The sequence below is a fragment of the Carettochelys insculpta genome, chromosome 3, assembly GCF_033958435.1.
Source record: "Carettochelys insculpta isolate YL-2023 chromosome 3, ASM3395843v1, whole genome shotgun sequence".
NCBI classification, from domain to species: domain Eukaryota; kingdom Metazoa; phylum Chordata; order Testudines; family Carettochelyidae; genus Carettochelys; species Carettochelys insculpta.
Genome location: NC_134139.1, coordinates 98,928,042 through 98,948,507, shown reverse-complemented (window position 1 = coordinate 98,948,507; position 20,466 = coordinate 98,928,042). Strand labels below are relative to the sequence as shown.

Below are 20,466 nucleotides of genomic sequence, written 5' to 3'. Positions count from 1 at the left end.
AAAAGCGCACATGCTGAATGCCTATTTAAATAGGAAAGACCTGTCTTACAAATGGCTATGGGAGCCAGAACGGCTAAACCGAAACAGTCTTTTGTCATAAAACAATGCCCTTCCCCTGCGTCCAGTGTTTAGCCAGGGTTGCAATTCTGAGCAGATCAACTCTTCTCCCCCTTACGTGGCTGAAACTCGCAGAAAATTGAGAGACTAATCCCTGTTCAAAAAGTGACCAGAACCAGCGAGATCTTCACAGAAATGTGTTCTCCATCCTCCGATCTTATGGCCATTTCACTGGCTGAAAATATACGACCAACTATAGCAAGGACCCGTTCAACGGTACATATCATGCCACGTGCCCTTAGAGTGTGGCAATGTGACGAATGATGCTGTGTGGAAGGAGGGGCTCTGCCTCCTTGTCACAGACTCGAGTATAAATGCTGTTGCTTGAGAGCAAACTCAAGAGAAAGCAGCTGTGTGCTATTTAAATGGAATATAAATCTATAGTTATTGAGCTGGCCAGATGTCAACACCAACGTTGAAGAAATTAAGGTAAAATATGACTTCAGTGATTTATGAAGGCCAATGTAATTCAAGTGTGATGCTTTATACCCTTTGTACTGGAGAGTTTTAGGACTTGTCTACAGCACAATGCTTTGCTAAATTTCTAATAATCTTTTCAGGGGTCAGTTCAGTTCTTGAGGGCTTGGTGTCATCTGAAACTTCATAAAATAGAAATCAATTGCTGCTTCTTACAGATCAGCAAATCTTTTTGAAAACATAAATTTCATTTGTGTCGTATGGTGTGTCTTTAATCTGCTAAAAGGGTAGACAATACTTTAGTTACAGGCAGGAAAACATGAGGTGTTTGTGGGCTTGGATTTAAAAAATCCCATGTTTTAATTGAGGTGACATCTTGTTCTGGGGATGGGAGAAGTGAACCACGAGAAATGTAGATTTGTTCTCTTCTTACTGTGTGTCTTCCCCCACTACCCCCGCCCCCAAACAAAAAAAAAAAAAAAAGATCCTTTGCTTCTAAATGAGAGGCTTTACATAGCCCTGTCCAGAGGGTGGAGGGGTAACTGGACAACCACCAGCAACATTTGCTTCACTCAGAGCAATTGCGTGCTATGGAGATACCAGAGTATCACCCTTGAGTTGAGAGTGCCGCTGTGTTTAGGATTAAATCTTATTGCAGTCCCACCAGACAGTCTCCTGGATTAATTTTTAACATTTGGATTAAAGTGGGAGACTTGTATGCATATAAGAAAACACTTTCCATGCAAAGAGAGAGAGAGCAACGCTAAATATAGTATTGATGGATTTGCACACAAACAGGTTTGTGAAGATGCTGTTGACTTCTCGTGGGGATTTGTGCATGTGAACTCAAATGTTTCATGTCTCCTAGTTCTGTGCCAAGATGAGGAGAGGATTAGCATTCACAATCAAATAATATATTCTTAAAGAAGTGTCATCTTTCTTAATATCTAGAGTCTGCAGACTTGTTTGAGTAGGGAATATTTGATGTTCGCCAGCAGCATCTACCAATTAATGATAATTAACGGTTGACCAATTAATTTGCAAGATCTTGGTAGCTTTAGAAATCACACCCCATAGAGCATATTACTGTACCATGGGACATGCTCTGAGTGGCTATAAAGTCAGCTGTCCTTCACCTGATGTGGAACAGAGGAGATTGTACAGGACTGGAAAGGGTCAAGACAGAGTGCATGATTCTTTGGTTAGTCCTCCAGAATGAACAATTTATAGTAGACCTTAGGCTGGCTCCAATTTATTTTGAAGTGTGCTTGAGTCATCAGTGGCTATAGGGTGGGGTGAGCACAAAAGTGGCTTAAAGCCAATTTCAGCCCATCCTACACCTCATCTCAGTAGCATCAAACCTGTCTTCTCTTTTGGATTTGTATTTGCAATTTGTAAAACAACTTAGAGCCATTGGGGATAGGTGCTTCTAAGAAATCAAAAAAAAAAAAAGAAATAAAAGTTGCATAGATCCAATTCAGCTGGTATTTTAATATGGATATGTAGATATGAAAAATGTAGGTTATTCAGAGAATTGAAAAAAATCACCCCAATGCCCCCCTTCCCAAGTTACATTTGGCAATGTAATTTTATTGCCTATCCCAAAGACTTCTGTTTACGGTGTCCCTTTTGGAATTTTCATGTATTCCTTTCAGATTTTGTCTTGTGTGATGCATCATGTTCTGAAGAAGGCCATCATTGTGAAACAATAGCTTGTTTCTTTGGACTTTGGACTGTACTTACTTATAAAGATTTGTCTTTGTAGTTAGATACTTCAGAAGTTTCACGGGACAGACCTTTGCACCTGGCTGGCTGATTCTTTTATATATCAATTTGCAATGGGGAATGAGAGCTTTTTTTGTCTCTCGTTTGGAAGAGAAAAAATAGAAGATTTTTTTGGCTTTAAGCTTCGGAAGTGTGAAAGGGACCTGTTAATCTTTCCAGGCAACTTGTTGCAATTTAAATATTCCCATCCATTCTCAGAGCAATTACCAAAATAAGATTACTGAGGCAATCACATTTTAAAGTTTTATTAACTCATTCCACCAGGGTTTTTAGAAAACATTTAACGGTAAATTACAGCTAAATAACAGTACAGAACACTGAGAGTCACGACTGGTGTCTGTAAATAAACTATATGAGCCCCTGGGAAACTTGGCCACACCCATGATACATGGTCATCCGGCTAACGAAAATCATGCCGGATTATGAAGTTAGCCAGACGGAAGAGTTCCAAATTAGAGAGGTTCAACCAGTACCCCTTTTTCAGAAAAAAAAAATATAAAAAAGTACCCACAGACTTCTCTCGTACCCTTGGCTGAGAAACATGGTTCTAAGGTAATCAGTGGTTTTGAAACAAGTGTCATTCATCCTTTCCAGATTACTGTGCCCTTTTCAGGAGTCATATTTGTTTTTGTAAACCACCAACATACGCCTTACTTAAAAACTGCTTACTTACAAAAACATGCAAAAATATCACAGAAGATCACTACTGAAACCTTGCTGACTTTCTACCATCTTATCATCAAATAAATGAATTGGACTAGAAGTATTATACTTCAGCGTGAGGCATATGAAGCAATAGAAACAATTCATTGTCTGAGTGGAAAAGACTTTCATGTTATACTGACTTTACTAGTGTTTTTTATATAGCCTGTTGTAAAACTAGGCCAATGTCTAGATGAGTTGATTGTACCCTCTGGAAGACCTTGGTGTACCCCCAAAGGTACATGAACACCTGGGCGAGAAACACTGAAGTGTTCTTTTAGTTACAGGCAGGAAAATGTTGTTGTTTTTTCCTCTTTTTGTTTCCAATTTTGGGCTAAATCCTGCAGACAATTTCTGTCATGTATATAATTACATCATTACATATGGAGTCAATGGGGCTCTACATGTGAGTACGGCTATGCACTGTAATAGCTATTTGCAGTGTTAACCCCTTTATTTAGACCAATAAATAAATGCATTCAAACTAATTATACTTTCAGCATACACCAGTGTAAATCATTAGTAATTCCACTGAAGCCAATTATGTAGAATTCACCAAGAAAAACTGGTATAATTACGTGAAACAATGTTAACGTGTGTGGTACCATTCTTCAGGGTCAATGTGCTAAACGTATTAGAACATTCTCCAAACCTGTTGGAAATTCCATTGTGAATTTTGTTTCTGAGAGTCCTTGCAATTGAGTTCTGTTATTGTACTCCTAACAGTGAGCTTGTTTCAGCTCTAATGCTATGTCTAGATTGCCGGCTTCTGCAAGGAAGCCCGGAGGACTCCTGACAGAAGCCTGTCACTCAGAGAGCCTTCTGCCAACATTCAGGTCATCCTCATTCCCATTATAATTTCAGTGTCCTGAAGGAAAGAAGTGAGGTTTGTTTAAACAGGAATTCAGTAGAATCGCCTTGTAGTGCCAAAACAGTCATGTAAAGTTATGCTCCTTTAGTCTGTATCTATTTTCAGATTGTGCAGTAAACAGTCAATTTGGAAAAGCAGAAAATGGCTTTGAGATGTATTTGAGCTGAGCTCGGTCTAACTAGTTTACAGTTTAGGTCTTGGCAGGATCCATTAAAGAAGATTAGGGAGTTTAAAACAATCTTCTATGTAAAAAGTGAAAAATTGCTCGTGTAATAAAAATGATTTGGTAGCATCACAGTTTAATGTGTACTTTCCTCTATATCTTTCATGGGAGCACCATCAAAACGATTTGCCTGTAACATGACTGCATGCATTGTAAGTTGGTTAGAGTGTGCCCAACACCTTCTCCTCTTTTGTTACTTATCAGTTCTGGTCTTGTGAGCAAGTAATGATCGTACCTCTGAACTGCCCATAGGGGTCAAGTCTCCAGCAACTGTGTATTTTATGACTGCCTTGGCTTCAGTGGCGCTATGACAGTTTGCACCTGCCAAAAGGTTTTGCCCCAGATTCTTGAATATTTAAATGCATCGCTGTCCTTGTGCTCTTGGTAGTAAGCACAGCGTGTGCACAGGTAACACAAGCCAAACAATCATGGAGAAATCCAGTGCCTGAAAGTCACCTTTCAGAATGAACTCTCAGTTTAGGAATTTTATAAAAATAACTGAAGAAAACGTAATCTAAGGAAAATACTACAAAAGATGATGAGTCTGTGCAGTATGAAGGTACAGTGAGATGTAGTTGAACTCACTATTAATTAGTGTGCATTGATAGCTACCACTTTACAGAAAAACAAACGAACAAAAAATCCAACCGCAAAGCCCATCCCTAACACTTTTTTTTTAAATTGAATATAAACAGTTTCTAATTCACTGTCTCTGAATTTGGTTAGCCCAATTATTCTGATTTTATCATTTAATATTTTATTATGAATATAATTTTATTTCTGTAGAATACTTGGTTTGGATGCATTCATATGCATAACATACTTAACATAAACAAAGGAAAGATAAATAATTGCAGTAAATCCTGCTCACATTTAAATATTTTACAAAATTCGTTCATCTTAAAAACATTCCCCCATTCCAGAACAATCAGTCTCTTAGGCAGCTGTGTCATGTAATATTTTCAAATGGTTGGCAGAAGGGTGACATGAGTGATAGCCATAATAGATGTTTTGTGAGTGTTAGGTTTGTTTTTTAAACTACTGCTATATTTGTCACTTGCTGGAAAGTATATTGCAGCTCTTGTCAATTGAATCAGTGGTTTGCAGAGAGCATTGATAGCTAAAGTGGGTCCATCACACACACAGGCTATGTCTACACTAGCCCCTGCCTTTCAAAAGGGGGATGCTAATGAGACACTTGGGTATGCTAATGAGGCACCATTTGGTTTTAGGAAGAAGGGGCTTTTGAAGACTGGAGGTCCTTTCGAAAGGCCCCCCGTCTACACGGGCAGCATGTGATTGGAAAGCAGCACTTTTGAATTACCTCAGCAGCCATTATGCTAATGAGGTGCTGCATATTGATGGCAGTGGCTCATTAGCATCCCCCTTTTGAAAGGTGGGGACTAGTGTAGACATAGCCACACTGCTTAAGTGGAAATTATTTTAAATGGAGATTTTCCAGTAGGCCAACATTAAGGTGTCAGATTTCTGGTGGAAATGAGAGCCCAGGCCTCAAATGAAAAGGATCTGTGTATGAAATAATAAGTTGTACATGTGGGTGTGTGTTTCTGTTGCAATATAAATTGTACAGTTCAAAATAACCTATTTAGTGATTCAATATCCCTGTTTCCTCTTGAGGAGCAAGAGAAGTGTGATGAGTAAGGAGGGGAGTGAAGACTGGTGGTCCAGGAGTTAGGCAGTTCTGAGAGTTCCAGATGTTTTGCAGCGAGGGAGGCCACCAGGAAATGGGAGTGAGCTTAACTATTGTGCAGCAGGAGGTGTGGTGGAAGAGGGGATGCTGAGTAAAATAATAAACAAATGCTGCAGAATAGATTACCACATTGTTGTCAGAGCAGCAAGGGAGTTGAAGAGTGAGATCCCCAGCAAAGGTTTCAGAGGTTACAGCATGATCCTTTCGTGGAGGCTTTGCTCAAACAGGGGGAGTAACTCTTTTTTTTTCTTTTTCTTTCTTTCTTTCTTTCTTTCTTTTTAAACTGGGCCTTAGTTGTATTGCTCTACAGTGTCCTGTGGATGAGACTGACAGAAGGAAATGGACTGAAATTAGCTTGGTCATTACCATAGCAACACATCTGCTGGTGTTTGAAAGTGTGTGTGAGGGAGAAGGGGAGACCTGCTGTCCAGCATTTTGGTGGTAGCTCTTCTTTTTCTTCAGACTGAAATTTACTTCACCCTACTTTAGTTCTTCTAAAGAAGATGGTTTTCGGTTTCCCTACCCAAAAAATGTCTTTTTGCAGAAAAATCTCCTGAATGGTGTGAACTTGGAATAGTTTGCTTTTTTCTTTCTGAATGCCATGAGGATAACTCCTTTTGCTATGTGTAATTGAGACCAAACACTGAGCTTCGGTCCCAGAAGAAAACAGTTGGGAACTGCAGGTCATTAGAGGGGTGAACAAAAGGGATCCTGGGTCATCTAAAGAGACAAGGAGACCAGGCCAGCATCATGGAACCTGATTAACAGAACAAATAGTATCGAGTCCATTTATTCTGAACTGCCTAGCCTATAAGAATAAGTGGGCACAGTGGGTGCACTAAAATGTTGATACAATGTAAGCTGCCACCGAAGGAGTACAGTGCAAGGGAGGTATGTGCTTCGGATTTCCCAAAGGGTTTAAAGGAGGTATAGTTGGAGAAAACAAAAACAAAAACAACTTTTTGGAGGCAATAGAGTTGACTGGAGGAGCTTTATCAGAAAGATGTAGGCTCGAAGGGACACACAACCATGATTGGCCTGAACTTCAGCTTATGGCAGTTGCTGACAAAATTTGAAAAGGTAGGAGGAGGCAAGTTTCAAGTATGTGTTATTTTTTTTTTGAAACAAATAAAAGTTCAGGTCATTCTAATTTTACCAACTTCATCTTCTGTTTAAGTCCTTAGATGTCGACTCCCAAATATTTACAAGAAATAATTCCTCTTTCTTCCTTCACAGCTGCTAGGGATACTGTTGTCATGTTTATTCTGTCAATCACCTTCTTTCTCTTACAATAAGTTAGGGAAGTATTCAGCATTTTTCAGCCCTGAGTACCAGGGTGCTTTTCATAATGCTTGCTATTTCATGTAGTTTTTCATTAGGGGAGAGCACAAAATAATTTGCTGTTAATTTGACTGAAAACTGACTTTGTGAAACTAAAGGACCTAAGAGAGAATTTAACAGCAGAATGACTTAATCAAATAGGAATATGATTTCTCCACACCATCCTCTCCCGCCTCATCCCAGTGTAGTTAGGCTTGCCTTTATCAAAAGAAACCTTATTAACAGTAATGCTGAGAGGCAGGATGGTTAGTTGTATAGCTGTTGCACTGATTAGAGGATATGGTACTTAGACTAATCAAAAACGTATCACTTTCACTTGCGGCAGCACTTTTGAGACTGGGAGTGTGTGTTCATGGAACAGAATCTTTAGCTTGGCTCTCTACTTATTGTGTTCTCACATGGTATTCTTTTCCATGGAAAATACACAGTAACTCGGCTGGTGTTAGAGAGACAGCTGGGAGGGCAAATAACAGGGTTTTTTCCCCCCAAATGTTCAGCTTTAAAAATTGTTGGTTATTGCAAAAATGCTAAGAAACATTCATGCCCTTTATGCAACTTTTGTTACAAATAAACACTTTTACTACCTAAACAACTCTAAAAGGGACATTACGGATGTAGTCACTGATAGTAACTTAACTTAGACTGTTGAATATAGTGTAGAGTTTTTCTTCTTCTTGATGGATGGATTTATTTTGATAACTGATATAATTTTATTTCAAAATCAGTAGTACCACTCTTCTGAAGAGTCTGGTAAGTGTGAGCTTTCTTTACCTCTGCGGCTTCATTTGTGACTGATCAGGTGGTTTGCAGGGACAGTGAGATGTGTACAATACCCATTATGAATGAAAAAGTGTCTTCCAGTGACAGCTGATAACAGCAGGTGACAAAGTTTATGACATGAAAAGGGTCTGTTTAGTTTGTGCATACACCCCCTTTTTCTTAATAGGTATACGGTATGTGTAACATGAGTCATTTGCTACACTTAAGCCCTCTGCAAGTCTGTAATTGTAGGCAGTGTCTGGACATTTTTGCTGTAATTGCTGCTGTTAGTCTTAAAAGCTTAAGTCAGCCACCAGATGTTAGTAACCTTAATTTTTCTTGGTGCCTTTGGGCCATTTTAATAATGTTTTTAGAAAGTAGCTGAGATGTCAGCACTGGTGTAGTTCTTTTGTACTACACAGAGCTCTGGTGTCTGCACATTTCACATCTCCCTTGTGCTTCTGAATATATACTTTCAGCCTCAAGCTTGTTGTATCCTGTTAGATTTTTTGCTAAGGTGTAGGAGGATGAATAACTACTGCAGAAGAATGCTAATAGCTGTGCAACATTTACTACTTGACTTGTCACCAGAGTTTCAGAACAACTTTTCCTCGTGTGCCTTTTCTCCCCTTACACGAATAAATTATTGTGCATGTGCACACATGTTCATCCTTTGACAGAATGGTTTGCTTCCAGGAATATTAGTATCATGAGAAGTCCTGCCTTGTAGCTACTCCTAACTTTGTGGAAGCATGAATAGGTTGTAAGGATAGAATTACAAGTGTTATTTTTATGGTGATAACGCATATAGCTAGGAGGCATTCCCAAAACTTGACCAACCTATATACAAAAGCAGGGTCTCGTTACAATCAAATGGGGTGTGCTGCTTTGGGTTGATTCTGTCTCAAAGATGTAACTGTGGATATTAGTAGAAATTGATTTATGTTGTTCTTCAGATGTTAACTAACTGGGCAATGGAAATTATTCACTATTAAGTAAATTAACGTGTCAACACTCCTTGAAATCTCAAGCTTAGAAAGTCATTAGAATCATTGTTCACGTTGTTAAAAGAATCTTTATCCACCAAGACTCATACATAAGTTTCACTGACCTGACCAAAGCATTCGACTCAATCAGTTGTAACACCCTGTGGACCATCCTCTCAAAGATTGGCTGCCCCAAAAAATTCATTAGCATCTTGAGGCTGCTTCGCGATAACACGACTGTCACAGTATAGAGAACAACAGGTCTCAAAATGACCCTTTTGAGGTCAAACTGGGAGTCAAACAAGGCTGTGTCATTGCCCCATCACTGTTTGGCATTTTCATTGCTGTGAGCCTTCACCTCATTGATGGCTTCCAGATGGCGTGAAGATTGTCCATAGGATGAATGGGAAACTTTTTAGTCTCAGGAGACTGAAGGCTAAAAGCGAGACCTTCTTGACCTCGATCATGGAGCTCCAGTATGCGCATGACAGCATGGTTACTGCTATTTCTCCAGCAGCCCTTCAGGCCATCTTAAGTGTCCTCGCTGAAGCATATGAGAATCTCAGCTTCAAACTGAACATCAAAAAGACCAACGTGCTCCACCAAACCTCGCCAACAGGACAATCTCCTGTGAGTTCTACTGAAGTTAATGGAGAACTGCTGGAAAGCGTGGAACACTTCTCATACCTTGGAAGTCACCTTTCTGCTAAAGTCGACATTGACGCAAAAATCCAGCATTGTCTGGGCCATGCAAGTTCTGCTTTCATCCACTTGAGACAAAGGGTCTTTGAGAACTGGGACACAGATCTCAAGACAAATCTCCTTGTATACCATGCAGTGGTTGTTCCAACAGTACTGTATGCAGATGAAACCTTGACAACATACAAGTGTCATTTCAAGGCATTTGAACAATATCATCAATGCTGCCTCAGGAGAATCCTAAATTTCTCTTGGGAGGATAGGTGCACACACATTAGCATCCTGGAAGAGTCAAACATGACTAGCATTGAAGCCATTATCATTCATCAACAGCTTTGTTGGGCTGGTTATGTGGCTCGGATGTATAATCAGTGCCTCCCAAAACTGATTTTGTTTTCTGAGTTAGAGGAAGGACAGAGAAGCGTTGGAGGCCAGTGCAAGCAATATAAGGACATGATGAAGGCACAACTGAAAAAGTGCAGCATCGGTGTCGACACTTGGAAGAACCTTGCCCAAAACATCCCCAGTGCAGAACGGTAATCTGTGACGGGGTTATGCAATTTCAGAGGTTCAGCTGCAGTGCTGATTAGGAGGGGCAGAGAAGAAATAGCATCAAAAACTACTCCGTGCCCCTCCAACAGCTACTAACACCTGCCCCTTCTGTGATAAGATCTTTGGCTCCAGAATTGGGCTGATCAGCCATTGACAGACTCAGAAATAGGAGGGTGACATGAAGATGTCCTACTCATTATTGATTGACTGCTGAGAGGGAGAGGCATGCTCCCTGTTAAGCTTTTGTCTACACAGGTTTGAGAGATGTCAGCTTCTTGCAAAGTCAGAGCTACAGTGCAAGACTTTGATAACATGAGCTTGGAATATAAACACATGAAAAAATATTATCCAGAGTTTTTTCCCTTGAAACTCCTTTTAGAAAATATCTGAGCGCTTAGATGGTATTAAGTTTCTGTCATAACTGAGCTGTATTGCTGTTCTATGCTGCTTTGACTTACATACACAGAAATCACAATAGTTATGGTAGGCAGTGCTGTCTGTGTGACGTTTCAGAAGGTTTAATGTCGTTCTTTATATGTAGTTCTGCCAGTACTAGATTTATGATAGTGGCAGTTCTACCCAAGGGTTTGTATGTGCATAAGAGCTGCCCTTTTCTGTGTGGGAAGGAGATAGGTCAAAAGTCATAATTCTCTTCTGAGACTGAATAAAGTGCCCCTTCAGGAAATCTGTCCCTTGTTTCTCTTGAGGCTATGCTACTCTGTCCCTTAATTGTCTTTTTTTTGCAGCTGCTTGCTTTTTTATGTTTGGGGTATGGAAGAAAAGAGAGAGATATGAATCTCTTGATGTAACAGAGGCTAGTGAGCAGGGTTTCTGCCATAAAAGTGCAATCACAGGCAGTTTACAGCAGTGGTAGGTCAATATAATTATGTAGTTGTGAACAAACTTTTTTATGCTGGGGCCCCACTTTTTGTCCCTGGAATTAGCAGCCCTTCCTCCCCGTCCCCACCATCCCCAACCTATCTAATATAATCCAAACCAATGGAAATTCTGGTTATGTTCATATGAAAAAAAAACTTTCAGCATGTGTAAGAAAATAAGTACGAAGAACGTAAAAACTTTAATAGTCAGTATATAAATGTGAATACAAGTACTTAAAAACCGTACCATATTTCAAAATGTTCAATGAACTAGATGAGCCTGACACAGAGCAGCCAATCCTGCTGTGCCCTCCCTTATGAAATTTCACACACACATCCCGGGAGCCTTCCCCCCAGGTTGCTTGCCCCTGTAATATGTTTTATTCAAAACAGAGCAAGTAGTTTGCCCTAATGAAACTTCCCTACTTTGCTAACTGCTGTGTGCCCTCTTCAGCAATGACCAAATAGAGATGTCCTGGTTGATGTCTGTCTGGCATGCTGCTATTTCGTTTGGTTGCAATTGACACTCAAGGTTTATTCTTGTAGAAGGAGCTTTCCACAGCATATGAGTTCTCTTGTGGAGCTGTCATGGCCCTCAGAGGTCAGGAGTAGAGGATGGCAGGTGAAGAGAGTGACACCGTAAAGCCAGAATTGCAAAAGCTATTTATGGAAGCCTGAGATACATCATTTTATCCACAGTGGTTAATAAAATATCTTCGAGATCAACAGGAAGTCCTGTGGCACCTTATAGACTAACAGATATTTTGGAGCATAAGCTTTCTCGGGCAAAGACCTGCTTCATCAGATGCGTGAGTGGGGGGGGATAAAATACCTTCTGTACGTTAGTGCTTAAAACCAAATAACTACAATATTCTCAGGTTCCAGTTTCTTAAGAATAGAAAAGAGTGAGATTTTTTACCTTTTCCTGAACAGTTCATTCTGTTTTGCTTAAACCATAAGTTGGGAATAAAGAGTTTTCTCCAACCTGTCAGGTTTTTACTCTGAGCAGAAGGTGGGTGCTCAAGAACCCTGGTCAGAACAGGTAACCTTGTGAAAACACATCCTGTATAAAGTGAGTGGAAGTAATTATAGTGACACAGTCCATGTTATGGCAGTCTGGATTCAAGGTTTTACAGTGTTTCCATTCTGAAAAGTGGTGCAGGCATAACATTGTGTTGTTTAAATCCAGAATTTTTATCTGTAATCAAGTGTGGTAATCTGGTGGGTAGTGGCCTCTGCTATCAGACTGACTGTTTAAAAGAAACACTGAAGTGCAGGAATGGGAGCAGTTCTGAGATTTAGGTTTTGTTCCCAGATCTGCCACAGACTTTGTGTGACCTTGAACAAGTCAATTGAAGGCCAGACTTTTTAACGTGGCTGTCAATTTTCTGAGATCTCATTTTGAGGGCTATTTCAACAGCAACTCTCACTGAAATTAGTTGGGTCTTGGAGCTTTCTTCAATATTTTAGCTGGACAAATTGAATGAAATAGTATGTTCTACTGGAACTGTTTCTGAGGAGACCAATTTTCAGGCTACCCAAAGCTCTTCAGATCAGAATGAAGAGATCTTCTTGCATAGTGGTGCCTGTCTCTCCCTGTGGCAGGATGCAGTGTATTTTTCCTTCTCTTTCCACATGTTTCTTTTGAGCCAATGCTATGGTACAGATCTCACAGAAATGTTTCCATGTGGTTACTGAGAGATGTTTAAAATAATTTTTTAAATATATAAAAAAAAAAAGGGTGGCAGGAGAGAACTTGCTATTCGTCCCAGACAGTAGTGCTGCAGTTGCTAGTCTGAGCCAAAGAAAGTGATCCTGGATGAAGAGGGCTAGTTATTGATGCACATGGGAAAAAGGGGTGAAGGGCATGTGTCTTACCAGGAGACAGGTTGATCTTCTGGGAGTTTTATTTTGTGCATCTGGTAAAGATGCACGAAACTGATTTCTCTGGGGCCCTCAGTTGACACCCCCCTCCTTGCTCTTGCGAGGAGTAAGGGAGGTCAATGGGAGAAATGCTGCCATCAACTTCCCTCAAGGAGGACAAACCCTTAGGGTTGACTGTAGAGGCATCGATTCTAGCTATGCAACCTCCATAGCTTGAATCGCATATCTGCAGGGGACTGTAAGGTCCCTTTTTCCCGTGTTTTCGTCACTGGCTGGGTCTACACTAGATCTTATGGGGGGGGTGTCAACTGAGGGCCCCAGAGAAATCAATTTCATGCTGCTTGCTGTCACCCTCATATTTCTGAGTCCGTCAATGGCTGATCAGCCCAATTCTGGAGCTGAAGATCTTATCCCTCTCATGGATATATGAAGGTTATTGGAGTTTGATGCTGCTGTTCCCTGATTCAGGTTCCAATACTGCAATGCAATTTCACTCCAGTAATATCCCTTTCCTAGGATCTGTTCTTATAATGATGAGAAATGCACTATCGCCTAGGTCTTCCGTGCAGAACTAGTATCATTGCCCCAGGCTTTTTACAGTACTGAAACTGAGGCATGGAATAGTGAAGGGAGTTGCTCAAAGCCACACAGTGTTTATTGGCAATGCTGTGTTGAGTTACTGTGTCACAATCACTGGCACAAGGGGTAATTGACTTGCCTTGCCCTTTGAAGGAACAGACATATATGTGTTTTTACAGCCCATGATTTCTGTCAAGAGTAGAATCCCCACCTGCCAAAGATTTCATTTTTCAACTGTTGATTTGATTTTTTTTGGAAGGACTGTAGTTATGAGTTCCACAGCATGCCAAGAGAACACCACCATTCAGTGCATTCCCAAACATTTTTGTATGCGAAGCAGGCATTGTGAGGTGCAGCACCATTCACTTGGGTGTATGTTTAAAGGCCCAGTGCGCAGGTGTTAGAGAAGAGTGGCTGATCGCACTGGAGCATCTTTCAGTGTCAGCCTATGCTGTTGAATTTTAGTTTAATGAAGGCTAGGATGTGCTTGGTTTGATTGACAACAGCAGTAATGTCTTTTGAAGTAGATGTGGGATCAGGGAATAAGTTCCGTGTCATTTGAAGACTTGAGCATTGCAGAACGTGCAGTCTAGTTTTACTTTAATCATTTTTTTCAAAGGTGAAATCCACTGCAGAGTACAACATAATTATATCTTGCCCTGTCGTGGGTGCTGTACCACATATAGCAAAAGGTTGTGTACAGTAGCTGAACTGGTAAAATGATTTTAGCAATTGCTGTAGTAGAATCCAGAAAGTTACGTCAATGCAATGGGAATGTTTTTGACTAGAATAGCCTAAAGGACGGTAGGGTGAGTGGATCTCACTGGACATGTGCATGGAATTCCTGCTTTATTCTATTTTAAAGAGCTAAGGAGCAAGTGAGTATGCCGAAGCTTGAGATTACATACCTTCTGCACGTGGAGACTGGGGAATGCGTTTGTAAATGTTGTATGGTGCAAGAGAGAGAATTTTGGTAGTCATCTTAAAGGACATCTGAAGATATAGGAGACTTAATTTCTGAATGACTATTTTACGGAGGGTGTGATTTCAAAGACACAAAGGACAATGGAAAACCAATTTTTATTATTATAAGCTTAGGGCTGCTCACTTAATAGCTACAACTCATATTTCCTCATTTGTAAAATAGGCCTAATTATGTTGTTTACATGTTTTGTGGATTAACGGGTGGTGAAGTGGTGTACAACTGTACAACACTAAGGTCACCCAGTGGTGAAAATGGAATTGTGTCTCTTGGCTCCTAGCCCATTCTCTATCCTCTGGACAGCCTGGGCTTGAGATACTTTTTTTTTTGCTGTGTTTCTTTAACATTTCACCAGTAGAGATTTTCATGCAAATATGATTAATTTTTTGGAAACATCCGGCTAGTGAGTGGTTGGTTTTTTTTTTTTTTCCCCTTTAGTATAAAATGTTGCAAGATAGCACCAATGTTGCAGTCTTAGTAACAGGCAGATTTCATCATTGGGGGTGGGGGTGGGAGGAACTCAGAACAAACATATCCCTTCTGCTTTAGTTGTAGATCTAATAGACTCGATGGTTTTTTCCTCCCACTTTTTCAGGACATCCAGGCTGAGATTGATGCCCACAATGACATCTTCAAGAGCATTGATGGAAACAGACAGAAGATGGTAAAAGCCTTGGGAAACTCTGAAGAAGCAGCACTGCTCCAACACCGACTTGATGACATGAACCAGCGCTGGAATGACTTGAAGGCAAAGTCAGCCAGTATCAGGTTAGTGATAGAACCATCAAAGTAAGAATGGGAGAAAAGTCTCAGCTTTCTTCGTACTCTAAAACATTGGTGTGCTATTAAAGAGAGAAGTCAGTCCTCTTCAAAGACTTTGGGGCTTGGCTTTTAGAATTCTGGGCATGTGCTAACCATGGAGGTTAATTATTTAACTCATTCTCTTTTTACTGGAGTATGAACTGGCAAGTTACAATGGCATGTGCTGGTAAGGTTTGCTGAAAATGGGCCCATTTCACATCTCAGACCATGACTATACTACTGTTCCCTTTAGGAAAGGGCGTGTAAATTGTGGCTGTTCAAAAATGCAAACAAGGCACTGATGAATATTCAGTGCCTCATTTGCATAATGATCCCCCCCCCCCCCCCCCCGGCCTGTTGAAAGTGCTGATTTCGAATTAAAAGTAGCCATGTAGCCGGGACTGCTTCGAAAGGGTGTCCTGATTTTGAAAGCACAATCGGGGCACCCTTTTGGAGGAACCCTGTCTACACGGTTATTTTTTAGTTCAAAATAAGCACTTTTGATGTGCTGGGTGGCCACAATTATGTAAATGAGGTGCTGAATATTCATCAGTGCCTTGTTTGCATTTTTGAACACCTGTAATTTACACATCTTTCTGAAAGGGTGGGACAGTGTAGCCGGGGCCTCAATGTTGCAAATCAGACGCTGGTGTGGGGAGAATCCATTTTTTAACTAAAGTTAGTATTTTTGTAGAGTTAACATCCCAGAAAGAGAGAGGGTGGTGACTGTTTGTTTGGAGGATCATTGCATAGGATGATTTAAAGAAAAAAAAATGTTTAAAAAGCGAATAGATTAGGTTTAAAACAAACAACACTCCCTTTGCCTAACAGCACACCAGTGCAAAGTGGAAAAGGTGTAGATCAGAATGGTCTAGTCTGGCCTTGGAATCATCTAGCCATGGTTCTCAAAGGCTGGGTCACAGCTCTGAAGTGGGTTATGTCACCATTTTAACGGGTCTCCAAAGCGGGAGTTAGACTAGCTAGGGCCCAGGTTTAGAGCCCTGGAATCCTGTCCCACAGGGCTGAAGCAGAAGACTGAGGGATTCAGCTCCATAGGGTGAGGTTTACATAACAGGCCTGTCCCACTCCCACATCTCCTGTAGCTGAAGCCTTTGGGTCTCAGCTTCTCCCTCTCACTTCCCCATCCAGGGTGGTAGGGCTCAAGCTTTACTTCCCCATCCTGGGATCCTGTAGTGGTTTTTGTTGTCAGAAGGAGGTCGCAGAGTAATGTTTGAGAACCCCCGATCTATTTTCTGAGCTCCTATCTAATGCCAGCCATAGAACTTCCCCCAAAAGAATTCCTGAGGCGTACATTTTAGAACAATCCTGCTGTGCAATAGTCTCCATTAAACTCAGTGGTTAGAGCATTGGCCTTGTAAACCCAGTTTAATCATTGAGGGGACCTTTCAGGGGTTTGGGGCAGGTTAGATTAAAAAAAAAAAAACAAAAAAAACTTCAAGTATTTTGCAAGAAGATAATTTTATCTTGTGGTGGTTGTTGTAGGGACTAAAATGAATCTGAGATTAAAGTTAATTAGTTGTGAATTCATTTACAGAGATTTTAATAGATATTGAAAACATAAAGATATACACATCTCATTGAGCTGGAAGGGACCTTGAAAGGTCATTGAGTTCAGTTGCCTGCCCTCACAGCAGGACCTATCACCATCCCTGACCGCTTTTTTTTCCCCTTAAATCAGACCTGCCCTAGAACCTTGAAAGGCACCCTGAAGGATTGACCTCACAACCCTGGGTTTACAAGGCCAATGCTCTAACCCCACTGAGCTATCCTTCCCCACCCCGATATTGCTTGATATTGATTAAAGCAGTGTTCTCATCCAGTAATGTTAACTATTGGTATTAATTATCTAAAGAACAGAAAATTGAGTCAAGACTTTAATTTTGGCACAACAGTTGAAATGAAAAGCTACAGGAACAAATGGCTAAATCATTTAATTTTAGATTCCACTTAGCCCTGTTGCTGAACTGCCACACAGACAAGCCCAAGGGGAAGCCTTTTCTCAGAAAAATCGTACTGCCAGAATAGCCGATTTTGGAATTTGAGAGCATCAGCAGACTTTGGAAAGGAGCTTGCGGAGACCAGCCTGCTCCATGATTAGTTGAAACAAGTGCCTTCAAATGTGAATTTCCATGAGCTTCACTCACCAAATAAATCAGACTAAAAGACATTTGTATGTTATAGTTGAAACAACTGCTGCAGAGTTCTAGCAATAACAGCAGAGTTACTTGGCCTTTCCTAGGGATTACTGATCATTTGGGTGAAATTAATGAGCCAAATTGCCCTTGAACCATTTACCCCAGTCAGTCATTAATTCCTGGGCAAGGGCCGTGCACAAAACAATGATTGCTAGTATAAAAGGAAGATTTGTGGACGTACTTTCTTTTTTAATATAAACCTTTTTTTAATTTCTGTGAATGCATGTAACATGCTGTCCATGGGACAGCATTAATATTAGCGCCATGGACGTGATTAGGATTGATGTCCACTCTGCTGCTGAGCAGCAAGTTGTTCTGAATATGAACTGCAACTAAAAGGCAGTCTGGGAAGAGTTTTGCCAACAAACAGATTAATGAAAACAAATTAAACTTTTATCTTATCCATTGTAACTGAAAGGACAATATTAGTGGTTCTGTCCATTCAGTACCATGCTTCAATTATAGTCCTGTAGTCTAATACCAAAAAATTTAAAAAACGAGAAAATCAGAGTAATAATGTTGTTACTGTGAAGACTATTTCTAATTGTTACCTTTAATGCTTTGCTTCATTTGTCAGACTGGATTGAGATATGAGCTCTAAGTGAAACGCAGGGTAGATCTGTGAAGAATCTCCAATGGTATTTAATGGGCTAGTATTGATGTTTGAAAAGTCTGAGTTCGTTATGGTTTTGTTTTCTGGTTTTGTATTGTGCCCAGATTAGGAACAAAATTTCCAGTCATGCACATTTTTGTATCTGGGTGTCAGTCCTTGCTGAATAGGCCATGTGAGTACAAATGGCCTGTGTGAGACTCGGTGCACCACGTATATCCCACTTAAACCCTTAACATTGAGCTTAAATGAGACTCAAGTGATATATCAAGGCCAGTTCAAGCCCTGTTTACAGGAGTGGGTTAGTTTTGTTACTTGGCACTGTGTGTAAAGAGGACTATAATTTGAAAAGAATGCCAGCATTTAGAATCATGCTTTGACACAGTCCAGAAGGTACTTGAAAATGTGCATTTTCTGGTGATTGTGACATTGCCCACAATCTAATATGTGGTTTGCTTTGCTTCTGTTTTCTTGCTAACACCAGAGGAATCTTAGGTCTGGTCTATGCTGTGTGCTTAGGTCAAAGTTAGCTGCATTGGGTGAATTTGATAACCAGTGTGTCTACACCACCAAGCCCTTTTTGCCAAATTTAAAGGTGTTTAAATCTATTTCTCTATTCCTCTTTAACAAGTAGAGTAGCACTAAGTTTGACCTTACATGGTTAACTTTGGGATACTGCAGATGCAGCGCTGTGCAAGCTAACCTTCTTAGACTCTGGGAGATGTTTGCCATTTCCCCAATGTGACCACTCTGGGCAGCACTTTCAACTCTGCTGCACTCCCAGGTACCCAGGAAAAGCCCCAAGAATTTTCGAATTTCATTTTTTGTTTGGTCGGTGTGGTGAGCTCAGCAGCTCACCTAACTGTGAATACTCCATGCCACAAATAATCTCTGGCATGGAGCGTGCAGGAGACATGGATCTGATTGCTGTGTGGGTAGTGGCATCTGTGACGGTGGAACTCCAAAACACAGCAGAAATGCTGGTATTTGCCAAAACTGCACAGGGTATGGTGGAAAAAGAGTACAGCAGGGACCTCCAGCAGTGCTGCCTAAAAATAGAGGTTTTCCAGCAAGCATACCAGAAGACAACAGAGGCATATGGTTGATCCAGGTCAGAGTCTCAAACATACAGCTTTTATGAGCAGCTGCATGGAATTCTATAGAGAGGACAGACTCAACCATGGTCCCAGAATTGTCCGTGGATCCCTCTCAAGTGACTCTTCAGGTAGCCATGGGCAACAGAGAGGAGGACATTGTAGATGAGGAAGAAAAGGAGGAGGAAAATGATCAGCAAGCAAGTGGAGGGTCTGATCTCACTGACAGCCAGGACCTTTTTCTAACTTTGGAGCCAGTGCCCTCACAGGACTCCTTGCTGCAAGATCCTGATGTTGGGCAGGGCACTTCTGGTGAGTTCATGTTTGTAATCTCCCCTGGAAAAGTTTGCTAATGTGTTTGGAGGTGGAGTGGGAATCTTCCTTGCACATCTCTACAAAGCTCTCCTAGAGATGCTCTGTAATCCTCAGAAAAGGGCTCCATCCTCCACAGTGAGACACTTTCTCACGCCAAGTCAGTAGTCTGTGCTTGTCCCCTGGGACCAGCATAAGCCTTGCACTGTGTCAGCAGGATCGACTATTGCCAATGTATTCCAATTGCTTCATTCAACGAGTTCCTGAATGCCTGTGTTTGCGACCTCCTCACATTCTTCCTCTCTCCGGTGGCTCCTGGCTAGGGTCAGGCATATCACAGTATAATGAGCAAGGTGTTTGCAGTGCTTGTCACAGCAGTTTGCAGCTGAGCGTTGTCCAGCTGCTTGGATAACCAGGTGAAAAAGGACACCAAAAATTGTTTGCCGTTGTTTTCAAGCAGGGGGAGGAAATGAGTGTATTACAGGATGCTGACATCAGTTACTCAGAACAACCTGCTGCAATGTTTTTGTCCCATCAGGCATTGGTAAGCTAACCCAGAATGCAAGTGGGTGTCAGGAACTGTAGGATGGCTACCCACAGTGCACTGCTGTTAAAGTCAAAGACAGCCACACTACTGGGGACTTATTCCATTGACTGCATGAGGACATACACCTTAAACTGCGTAAACTTGGATTCTAAAAAGTTGATCTTAATAAATTAAATTTATAGTACAGACATACCCTTGAAACTGACCATACCTTTTCCAATTTCTCTATGGATTTTTTGCCATCTACAACACAAAGTAGCAGCTCAGCATTGTCCTGCATTATGTAATAGGGGCCTATCTTTTAAAGTAACACTTTTTGGCACTGGTGTTTATTTTTCCCTTCCTTCCCTTTTCATGTAGGGGACAGGAGGATTTTTTGCAGAGTGGGAGGAAGAAGCGT

At 40.9% G+C, this 20,466-nt stretch overlaps 1 protein-coding gene across 5 annotated transcripts in view; it reads left to right on the top strand.

Annotated features, from left to right (window-relative positions):
* The window catches only part of UTRN (utrophin), a 560,266-nt gene that overhangs the window by 350,495 nt on the left and 189,305 nt on the right, over positions 1 to 20,466 (top strand). For all 5 annotated transcript variants that reach the window (XM_074990438.1, XM_074990437.1, XM_074990436.1 and 2 more), the window contains one exon: positions 15,082 to 15,254. In XM_074990438.1, the coding sequence (XP_074846539.1) occupies positions 15,082 to 15,254 (173 nt within the window). The remainder of the gene's footprint in view (positions 1 to 15,081; positions 15,255 to 20,466) is intronic.